The following is an 11,766-nucleotide window of genomic DNA, read 5'->3' on the forward strand; positions in this document are numbered from 1 at the left end:
GTTTCTATACAATTACACACATGAATACATATATCTAAATGTATATAACTGGAAATAACTGTTCGTTTCTATACAAATTTTGTCGATCTTGTTTTTTAGAGATATTCACAGGCTTATATAAACATAAATGTAGCAATATTGATGCAGTAGTTAGTTTGTCACATATGTATCATTTAATTTGTGTATAGTAATGAAGATTAGCATATTACCAATTAATAAATTGATGCATTAGTGGCAATGAGTATCTTATTTAAATAGTTCATATTGTATCAATTAAATTACTATGTGTTCAAGTACCAAAAAGTCACAAAAACATGTCAACAGGTAAGCTAAACATGTTATTGTGTATTACCCAGTGAAGTTAGTATGTGTAGTATACCAGTATACATGAATTTGTGGAAAGTTTGGATTTTTCTTTTGTAGGTCGAAAAAGTGGAAGAATTGCCTTAAAGACTTTATCAAGGAGGTTTAAAAATGATAAATGAACACCGATAGCATTGTGAAGAAGGGTCCAACGGGGTTAGTAAAAAAGACGAAAATGGCAAGATTCGGAAACCTTACAGGCATACCTTCTCTAAGAGTGACGGTGACAAAACCATAAACCCCGCGGTCAAACTTCACATCAACATACCTTTCTTCATTAGCTGACACGTAATAATCCCATGATCCCCTGCTAATATATCTCCAATCATCCTTTTCACATTGGCATAAGTCTCGTTCAGCATTCCTGCAAACAACTTGCAAAAACGTTATTTTCCAAATCATGAAACTATAATCCTATCAACAAAAGCATAAGATCAGTAAAATCTCAACGCCTCTACTTACCAGTGAAAACAAATCTGAATCTTGTCATGCCATTCACCGGATACTACAGGTTCAAACATAACTTCGTATGCTTTCGCATAACTATGAAGTTCCATTCTCGAAATGGCGTTTATGGAAACACGCCCACAAAATTCAGCATGGCCATGAACTGGTGCGGGCAGGACATCCGTTCTTGGATCTCTCACATCAATGCCTGTGTTACAAACGATAGCAAACAAATTAAATAAGCCCGTTTGAGGTCTAAATGACGAAAATTGCCTCATGTAATTAATACTGATAACTAAGTTGTGTAGCTACCAGAATGCGCAACGTTGTTCATGCCGCTTGTGAAGATTATTGCATCCTTGATTGCTGCCATATCCTCAACGTAAAGGCACATGTTTGTAATGGATTCTGTGTGTTTCAAACCGTCTCCGGGTAACGGCCCACAATGCTTCATATATAACTCAACCTTCAATGAAAGTAATTTTGTTTAGCAAATCAATCATATAATATGAAAGTTGAAAAGTACATAATTCACATTAATTAGAGGTGAGTTTTTTAACCATACTGAATACCGAACCCGACCCAAAATAGGTCGGTTATCGGGTCATTTATTCTCAACAAAAAAGCTGAACAACCCGAAAATTTATTGTCTTTTTTTTATAGATGTGTTTTGGTTTGAAGTCTTTGGCATTTGAAATATTATGTTTTATAGTTAGTTTTGGTACTTTTAACACTATTATATCATATTATCATACGATGTTTGAATTTTTATGATATTTTGTGAATAAAAACTAACCCAAAGAACACCCGTAATTTACATTGCATGTTTGTTTATGTTATCTGGCGTACCGTAGTTTCGAGACATTGGAAATAATCCTCCCCCACGTCCAGCTTTCCATAATCAATTCTAGTGCGAAGGATGGACCGGGCCTTTTCTGGTCCAAAGAGAATCGACCCAATCATGTCGTGTCTAAAATCTCGATATGCAATTTGTTTCAATTTCTCACTCATTTCTTTCACATATTCGGGTCTTTTAGCTCTTGATGAAATGTTGTACTACACATATTAGCCTAAGTGTCAAAAAGATACTTCACATTTTGATAGAATGCAACAAAATGATCATAAACACTTACCAAATTCCAAATGTAGTAACCATAGTATTCTTTATCTGATATCATAACTCCATCAGCAATGTAAATATGCTTGTTGACCGCTTCAAGTGCATCCCACCCTGTTCCATTTGCCACGAGTGACGGGAACAAGGGCTTCGATAAACAAGTCTTTCTAGCAATCACCACCAATAGTATAAGGACCAACCATATGAGACGGCAGCTTGTCATCGAAGCAGCTGATATCGTTAAAAGTTCAACATTCATTAGTTTGCTCAGTTAAAAAAAAATGTTAGCATAAAGCTTTATGACAAACCATTATGAAGTTAACAAAACACATTTTGAACAAAATAATACAAAAAACTTCATATAGATGGTTTATAACATCTGAATTAAAACCAGAGTCGACCATAAAAGCCAACCTGAATCGAAGATTATCAAAATATAATGTCTGGTAATATTGTATCACACCCGGTTCGTAGTTATCTCATTAAAATCCTGGAGTTGTAGTTGGGTTTATTTTCGTTCATACAACATAATACTGCTGGCTTGTAGAAGTTAGTCAATAATGTGGAGGCTGAGAAGCAACAGATGGCCCAACAGATGCAAATGATGCAAGATCAGATCAACGAACTCACCCTATTGGGGCGCCAACTAAACGATAAATGTACCAATATTGATGATTATAGTAATGATGGAGTAGAAAACGACCTGACATTCCTGTGCCTCTGAAGTCGTGAACCGAAATGGGTAGCGACATCAAAGTAGACATACCAGAATATGATAGTCAATTGGATCCTGTTGGCCGAATGTTTAAACACAGTCGAGGGGTGTTTGATTAAAAACAAATGACCGAAAAAATAAGGTTAAAGTGACAGCGTTGAAGCTAAGAAAATATGCTGCTACCTGCTCGAAACGTGGCAAAAATGGGGAAGGAAAAGATTATAAAAGCTTGGCCAAAGATCAAGTGACTAATGAAACAGAAATTTATGCCAGCGTAATACATGCAGGCGAGTTTTACTCAACTACGCGCCTTAAAGCAGCTAGCGTTCCAACACAGATGAAAAATACTCCAGAGTTTTTGAATATCGAGTGGACTGGAATCACAGGTTGCTAATGTCATTGATATTGCAACCTTATTCTACTTCGGAGGAACTAACGATTCTAGATCATACAGTGGATGCCCAACAGGGAGAAGTAGAAGCATACAAACTGAATTATACGAGCCCAGTTCGTTCAATCAGTAAACCTATCACGAGCTTCACGCCCAAAGCACCCCGTCGATGTTTTAGGTGACAATGGTTGGGGCATATTTCATTAGAATTCATTAACAAGTGAATTGTAACGTTGGCTGAACTCGAGTATGCCGATCTGGAGGGCATTACTGAGGAGCAAACAGGACAGATGATAGATTGCCCGGTCATTCATTGGGTCCTTACCGGGGATGCAAGCAAAACTGCAGAGTGATGCTACTTTGCATACCCATTGTACAGTGGCCCGCAAGGTATGCACGTACCCTAAATATAGATAGAGGCAGCTGCACTAATGTTGCTTCCCAAACTCTTATATTAAGCTACAATTGGGCACACAATCCTTACGTGATACAATGGCTGAATCAAGGCAAAGGGATACAAGTCTCACATCGAGTCCTATTGGTAATCGATACGATGATCAAATCTTGTGTGATGTCCACTCCAGAGGAGAGTTAGAAATTAGAAAACATGTAAAAGACTTATTATCTAAAGGCATGATTTGGGAATCACTTAGCTCATGTGTTGGATGGTCGGTCCATTAACAAGATAACTATTAAGTTTTAGCAAAAGTACTGAGCAGGAACATGTCAGCCATTTGCAGCAAGTCTTTGAAGCATTGTCTCAATCTAAACTTTATGGCAACTTAGACAAGTGTGCATTTTTACTGAGTAGGTCACTTTCTTGGGCTATGTGATCAACTCCCAAGGAATTGCAGTTGATCAAAAGAAGGTTAAACTATTCGATACTGGCCTATCCCGAGATTACAAACTTCAAATAAATAATTTACTTGGAGTAACAGTGCCAACTGCCAAAAATGCACTTCGGTGTTGAAAAGACGCTCCTTTTAGTGACTGAACATTTCTAGTGGCCCCGGATAGCTCGTGACGTAGAGCGTATGATTCGCTGGTGCACAACATGCCATCACCACAAATCTCAATCTCAACCCCATGGCAAACTTTTGCCTTTACCAATACCTTTAATTAATTTTATAACCGGTTTTCTAAGATATCTCATTCTGTGCGATGCCACACTACCTATGACGCGGCTCAGATAGCTAGCCTTTATTTCAAGGAGATCACTCGGTTGCACGTACAGTATTCCAATTTTGATGGTAAGTGATGGGAACTATGAATTTCAGTGCTGCCTCATGCCTAGTTTTCATGCAACCATGCACTGCACAAGACAACGGGTTGAAGTACGTAAAGAAGCCGATGAACGAGCAAATGATATTCAGTGCCTTCATCAGCAGTACGCGACAAGATATGTAGTCGGGTTGAATGCATGTTCCTGTTTGTAGTTATCTCACTCATTAAGATTCTGGAGTTGTAGTCGGGTTTATACATGTTCATACAACATAGTTAGCTAGGTTATTAACTAGCATTAATGGAGTAAAACTGTGGAATCAAATTAAGCTGAATAATAAACATATTAAGTAATGTACCAAATTCTAACGCTAAATTTGCCTTACCTATCCATTGCGAGTAACATAACACGCATACGATCAATGAAATTCAATAGAGCATATATTGTAACCGAATAAAAAGAAGAAATTACGAGAAAAACAATTTAGATATTAAAAGAAAATAACCTATATTTGGAAGATATGTAGATCCATAAAATAGAGAAACAGGAGATCCACCAAGAAATCGTCTTTTTTTTTACTCTGTTGATAATGGTGCATTAAAACTTTTCTTAGATATTAATATGTCACAAGAGAGATAGTGACCGAGTTGAACAACAGTGGGGGACCTCCAGTACTAACACAAGATAACTATAGGCTCGTCTTAGCCCCGTATAATTGAAGGTGCTATCACCATTGAAACTCGATTTTTATCAACCCAATTAAATAGTTGGGCTTGTAGCCTCATAGTATCAAAGGTACGTATATAATAGTGGTATTCTACATATTATTACTGTAGGGGTATGGTACTAAACCCGGTTTTACGATCCTAAATTTATTATGTTTGGCTTATTTTATTATATGGACTAATACAATGTTATTGGGCTGAGGGGGTTTTGTGGAGGTAACCCTAATTGGGCCAGGCCCATTAGGGTATCATGATGGTGGCCATGAGACTCTCTATATAAGGAGGTCTCCACCTCCTTATCAAAGGGTCATGCTCAATAAGAGCCACCACCACTTTTTTGTGTCTGTAAACAAGAGATTCCTCAGGATTTCTTAGCAGTCACCTCCACACCCCCGAAAACCATTGCAGGTATCAGGCGCAGCTGGAGAAGAAGATCAAGACGTGGTTCGTTCATCTCGAAAATCCGTGGAAACATCGTCATGGATCAGGTCAGATTCATTTCGTGCTTTCGACATTGGCGCCATCCGTGGGACGGCAACGAACTACCCTTCGATCTTCATCTCGGCTGTCGGATCTCTCCTAGAAAAAACCCAGATCTGGAAGTTTACAGAAAAAGGCTTCAAGGCTTGTTCTATTAAAGCTCAAAAAGATCCATAGATCTAAAAAGAGGCTTCCAGATCTGGGCAAGAGGAAACGGCCTGATTCAAATGATCAGGTCTCCGGATCTGTGTTGGTTTTAAATCTGCTCCGGGCTTCAGATCTGTCCAGATCTGATTTACAGATCTAGGTCTAGATTACAGACCTGGATTTTATGTCTAAAGTTGTAGATCTGACTAAAATTGAAGATCCAGAAAGTACCAGACTTCCGCCGCCATGTACGCGCGCCCGCGGATTCTCACTCCACAGCCGTGCATGTGCCGCCGCGGAAACCACCATCTGGGCTTTGCGCAAGAGACCTCCGCCATGCACGCGCACACACGAGTCACCACTCCATCGCCGTGCATGTGCGCATCAGGCCTCGCGCCAAGCTTAAAGGTTGGGAATCCTCATAATATCCCGTATGGCTACGCGCCAAACTTCAAGGTTGGGAATCCTCATAATGTCCCGTATGGCTACGCGCCAAACTTCAAGGTTGGGAATCCTCATAATGTCCCGTATGGCTACGCGCCAAACTTCAAGGTTGGGAATCCTCATAATATCCCGTATGGCTACGCGCCAAACTTCAAGGTTGGGAATCCTCATAATATCCCGTATGGCTATGCGCCAAACTTCAAGGTTGGGAATCCTCATAATATCCCATATGGCTACGCGCCAAACTTCAAGGTTGGGAATACTCATAATATCCCATATGGCTACGCGCCAAACTTCAAGGTTGGGAATCCTCATAATATCCCACATGGCTACGCGCCAAACTTAAAGGATGGGAATCCTCATAATATCCCATATGGGTACGCGCCAAACTTCAAGGTTGGGAATCCTCATAATATCCCATATGGCTACGCGCCAAACTTCAAGGTTGGGAATCCTCATAATATCCCATATGGCTACGCGCCAAACTTCAAGGTTGGGAATCCTCATATCCCGTATGGCTACGCGCCAAACTTCAAGGTTGTGAATCCCCATAATATCCCATATGGCTACGCGCCAAACTTCAAGGTTGGGAATCCTCATAATATCCCACATGGCTACGCGCCAAACTTAAAGGATGGGAATCCTCATAATATCCCATATGGCTACGCGCCAAACTTAAAGGATGGGAATCCTCATACCACATGCTCACGCATCACATATGCTCACGCATATCACACATGCTTACGCATCACATGCTCACACATATCACAGTCTACGCGCACGCGCATGCAATATCTGCGCGTGGCGCATAACACAAAACCAAAGTCTACGCGCACGCGCATGCAACATCTGCACGTGGCGCGGGACATAAAGTAGCTCGTAAGCCGCCTCACGCGCAGGCTCCACTATTATTACAGCTCATAAGACGCCTCGAGCTCAAGCTGTTATTATTCTTACAGCCCGTAAGTCGCCTTACGCGCAGGCTTTATTATTCATACAGCTCATAAGACGCCTCGCGCGCAAGCTGTTATTATTCTTATAGCTCGTAAGCCGCCTCACGCGCAGGCTTCACTATTATTACAGCTCATAAGACGCCTCAAGCGCAAGCTGTTATTATTCTTACAGCCCGTAAGTCGCCTTACGCGCAGGCTTTATTATTCATACAGCTCATAAGACGCCTCGCGCGCAGGCTGTTATTATTCTTTTAGCTCGTAAGACGCCTCGCGCGCAAGCTCTATTATTATAGCTCGTAAGACGCCTCACGCGCTAGCTCAATTATTATTCTCAAAGCTCATAAGACGCATCTCGCGCGCAAGCTTTATTACTCACAGCTCGTAAGCCGCCTCACGCGCCAGCTCAATTATTATTCTCAAAGCTCATAAGACGCCTCTCGCGCGCAAGCTTTATTACTCTCACAGCTCGTAAGCCGCCTCACGCGCCAGCTCAATTATTATTCTCAAAGCTCATAAGACGCCTCTCGCGCGCAAGCTTTATTACTCACAGCTCGTAAGCCGCCTCACGCGCCAGCTCAATTATTATTCTCAAAGCTCATAAGACGCCTCTCGCGCGCAAGCTTTATTACTCTCACAGCTCGTAAGCCGCCTCACGCACCAGCTCAATTATTATTCTCAAAGCTCATAAGACGCCTCTCGCGCGCAAGCTTTATTACTCACAGCTCGTAAGCCGCCTCACGCGCCAGCTCAATTATTATTCTCAAAGCTCATAAGACGCCTCTCGCGCGCAAGCTTTATTACTCTCACAGCTCGTAAGCCGCCTCACGCGCCAGCTCAATTATTATTCTCAAAGCTCATAAGACGCCTCTCGCGCGCAAGCTTTATTACTCTCACAGCTCGTAAGCCGACTCACGCGCCAGCTCAATTATTATTCTCAAAGCTCATAAGTCGCCTCTCGCGCGCAAGCTTTATTATTCTTAGCTCGTAAGTCGCCTCTCGCGCGCAGGCTTTACTATTCTCATAGCTCGTAAGGCGCCTCACGCGCAGGCTATATCATTCTCAGCTTGTAAGACGCCTCTCGCGCGCAGGCTTTATTATTCTTAGCTCGTAAGTCGCCTCTCGCGCGCAGGCATTATTATTCTCATAGCTCGCAAGTCGCCTCACGCGCAAGCTTCATTATTATTACAGCTCGTAAGCCGCAACTCGCGCAGGCTCTATTATTATAGCTCGTAAGCCGCCTCACGCGCAGGCTTCATTATTTTTACAGCTCGTCACCATCATGAAGAAAATCTCCCAAAACTCAAAGACAATAAAGACAAGGCCAAAGAACAGGGAAAAAACCGCCTCATAGCCTAACACACCTCATAAAGTCCAGCGCTCCACCTAGACGCTTGCGCGTCCAGGAGCAACACTGGACTTGGGGGGGCTTGTAGGGGTATGGTACTAAACCCGGTTTTACGATCCTAAATTTATTATGTTTGGCTTATTTTATTATATGGACTAATACAATGTTATTGGGCTGAGGGGGTTTTGTGGAGGTAACCCTAATTGGGCCAGGCCAATTAGGGTATCATGATGGTGGCCATGAGACTCTCTATATAAGGAGGTCTCCACCTCCTTATCAAAGGGTCATGCTCAATAAGAGCCACCACCACTTTTTTGTGTCTGTAAACAAGAGATTCCTCAGGATTTCTTAGCAGTCACCTCCACACCCCCGAAAACCATTGCAGGTCTCAGGCGCAGCTGGAGAAGAAGATCAAGACGTGGTTCGTTCATCTCGAAAATCCGTGGAAACATCGTCATGGATCAGGTCAGATTCATTTCGTGCTTTCGACAATTACCTAAAGGATTAAGGGTAAAGTTTATAAGTAGCAACATCAAGATGTGTATATAATTCGTTTTGTGTTAAACCAATTATAAACAAAAACTTTGAAAACTTAAAAAAAAATCTCCTGAGCTTCCCATGTGGCAAACTCCAATTGATCAGACACATCATCATATTAATTAATGTCCCATTATTCATTCTAGAACCGTTTCTTATTTAACAAGACCTGCGTGTTTCGACATGGGCGTAATACCAATTTTTAAAAATAAGGAAAAAAACTTGTCACAAGCACACGTGTTAAAAGCGGTCGTTGATAACATATGCAACTTTTATAAGAGGATCGAAACCTTGGTGTCGTCAATAACATTCGTAGCTTTATACAAAAATACGAAAACGTCACACTTTTATCATTATCATCAATGACATGCCGATAGGTGGAATGTCAAAGTAGTAACAAGATATATAGTTCAAAAGACTTAAAAACTTGTTACTTGTTAGCATTTTGATTCTTTTGTTGATTGTAATGCTCTCTACTACTATATCTTGCTTTACAAATACTACCCCACACATTAACTAACACATAGAATCCCGCCATTCCTCAGTTACGACGTCTCCTAAAACAGCAGCACCGACAGCAACTGCCTCATCAGGGTTGACGCTGGTCCTTGGTTCCACCCCATCAAAGTTATCCCTGAGGATTTGTTTAACCTTTGGAAAATTAACGTTGTTACTATCACCAACAAGTATGATGCCATCAATCTGGTGTTTCTTCAAAGCAGCATCCTCGATGGTCTTCTTCACGGGTCCCATGATCCTCCTTCGGTTGATGTACTCGCCTTGAAAACAGAGCCAATCATCATCAACAAACTTGGAAATGATAGGAAAAAAAAATAAGATCCTTACCTCCAAGATGGGTGTGGGTTGTGGCGTAAATAGCAAAGATACCAGAGTCATATGTCAAGACACTGACATCAAAAGTTCCATCACCAAGGTCAAAAACAAGAATCTCCTTTTCCTCAACCTCCTTATGCAGACTGTATGCAAAACCAACAGATGTGGGTTCGTTAATGATTCTTACATCATTATAACCAGCCATGAAACATGCATCTTTGGTAGCCTGCCTTTGAGCATCATCGAAGTACGCTGCAAACAAACAGAATCAACGTTTAAACGAGAATATATATATATAGACACACATACACACACATATATACTCAGCTGGTTGTCATTTACTTACCAGGAACTGGAACAACAGCTTTGGTAATTTTCTTTCCAAGGAATGCTTCGGTTGTCTCCTTCTGTTTGGCAAGAATAATGGCACTGATCTCTTCAGGACTGAAAACCTTGCTTTCAACTTGGATATAAGGCTTCCCATCTTGGTTCACAACCTTGTACGGGACGCGTTTCATATGATTTTGAACCTCTTTGTCCTCAAATCTGTCAAGCAAACAAAGATAAAAAAAAATTTATTTAACAACATAGCTCCAATAGCTGCACACAAAAACTTTGTAAGTAAGATCATACTTTCTGCCGATAAGACTCCTCACATCAAAGATGGTCCTTTGTGGATTTGCGGCGGCCTGATTCTTTGCAGCCTCACCGATCAAGGGCCTCTCGGAGTCTGTGAAAGCAACCCATGATGGTGTGGTGCAGTTTCCTTGATCATTGGGTATGATTTCAACGTGGCCATTCATATAAACACCAACACAAGAAGTGCTGGTTCCAAAATCAATGCCAGCAGTCAGAGTTGGTAAGTCTTCTATCGCCATTGAAACCGCAGAAAGGCAGCCTGTAACACGTTGATGTTATACATCCAACTTTTGTCATTGACAAATAAAGACAGGATCTACTAGAACTGACTCAATTTAATGATCAAACGGTCATATTACACACATTCATAGACATTAGACAACAACAAAAAATTGAAGAAACAAACTACTATATAGAATTGACTCAAACCTTTTGATGATCAAATATTCAATATATATATATATATACACACACTTGGTATTCCAAAGTATTAAAAATCACACAATCAACTCCTGACATTCATACAGAAAAAACCGAAAGAAAATCATATGATATTGAACCTAGTACTAGAACCGAGTCAATTAAAAATTCAAATCTATTGCTGCTGGAAACATATAAACAGGAAATTAAATATTCAAATTAACACAATCTGTTGAAATTGAAATAGGTACCGATGAAGACGATTGCTAGAAAGATGCCGGAGCGATCCATGCTTCAACGCCGGTGATTATCAGTCTGCCAAATAATAATAATAATAATAATAATAATCGTTCTGGATTGAATGACCGCTTTAGAGAGGTAACGGGAGCCCAGCTCACTTGTTTCCCGACAAAAACAAATCACTGTTATCAAAAACGGGATAATAGCCAATAGGCCCAATAGGGTCAAATGTGTAAAACTGGATCAACGTCATAACGAGTTGATAGGGTCGGGTCGGGTCGGGTTCGAGTCGAAAGAGGTCGTGTTAAAACATGTTTCAGGTTAGAACGGTCTTGGGTCGGAATGTGATTCGGGTCAAAACAAGTTGATTTAAAAATGATTTATTTGAAATTACTATATATCTTAGCTTTATTTCTTGATTTTCGCTGGTAGTTACGCAGACGCCATTGATTACAAGTACCAAAACCGATAAACGAGTGTTCATCACCATGTAACGCGCATAACCCAATTATAGTGAAATGAGAATATAAACTCGATTCTTTTATATAAATGACTGGAATGCCAAAATTATAAACAAACTCAACTAGTAATGAAACACGTTGAGATCAAAATACATTTCGTTCGCAAAAAGGTGGCTCGTGGCCAAGGTTACATAAGGACCCCAACATCAATTTACAAATACATTCTAAACATGAACTAAACTATAATCACAAGTTTAGTTTGAATTATAATTTAACTATAAGTTAG

The 11,766-nt window shown here is 40.6% G+C and overlaps 1 protein-coding gene across 1 annotated transcript; it reads right to left on the reverse strand.

Moving 5' to 3' along the window:
* Positions 1-8,942: 8,942 nt before the first annotated feature.
* On the reverse strand, positions 8,943-11,091 carry LOC143637201 (heat shock 70 kDa protein BIP1-like). Its single transcript, XM_077104647.1, has 4 exons — positions 11,031-11,091; positions 10,354-10,618; positions 10,067-10,266; positions 8,943-9,972 (listed from the first exon to the last, which is right to left on the reverse strand). Exons 1-4 carry the CDS (start codon positions 11,068-11,070, stop codon positions 9,689-9,691), a joined length of 789 nt encoding a protein of 262 aa, XP_076960762.1. The 5' UTR covers positions 11,071-11,091; the 3' UTR covers positions 8,943-9,688.
* Positions 11,092-11,766: the final 675 nt, after the last annotated feature.

This window comes from Bidens hawaiensis, unplaced genomic scaffold, assembly GCF_021521415.1.
Source record: "Bidens hawaiensis isolate Kalapana, Puna unplaced genomic scaffold, B.hawaiensis_p1.1 tig00008152_1, whole genome shotgun sequence".
Classification (NCBI taxonomy): Eukaryota; Viridiplantae; Streptophyta; class Magnoliopsida; order Asterales; family Asteraceae; genus Bidens; species Bidens hawaiensis.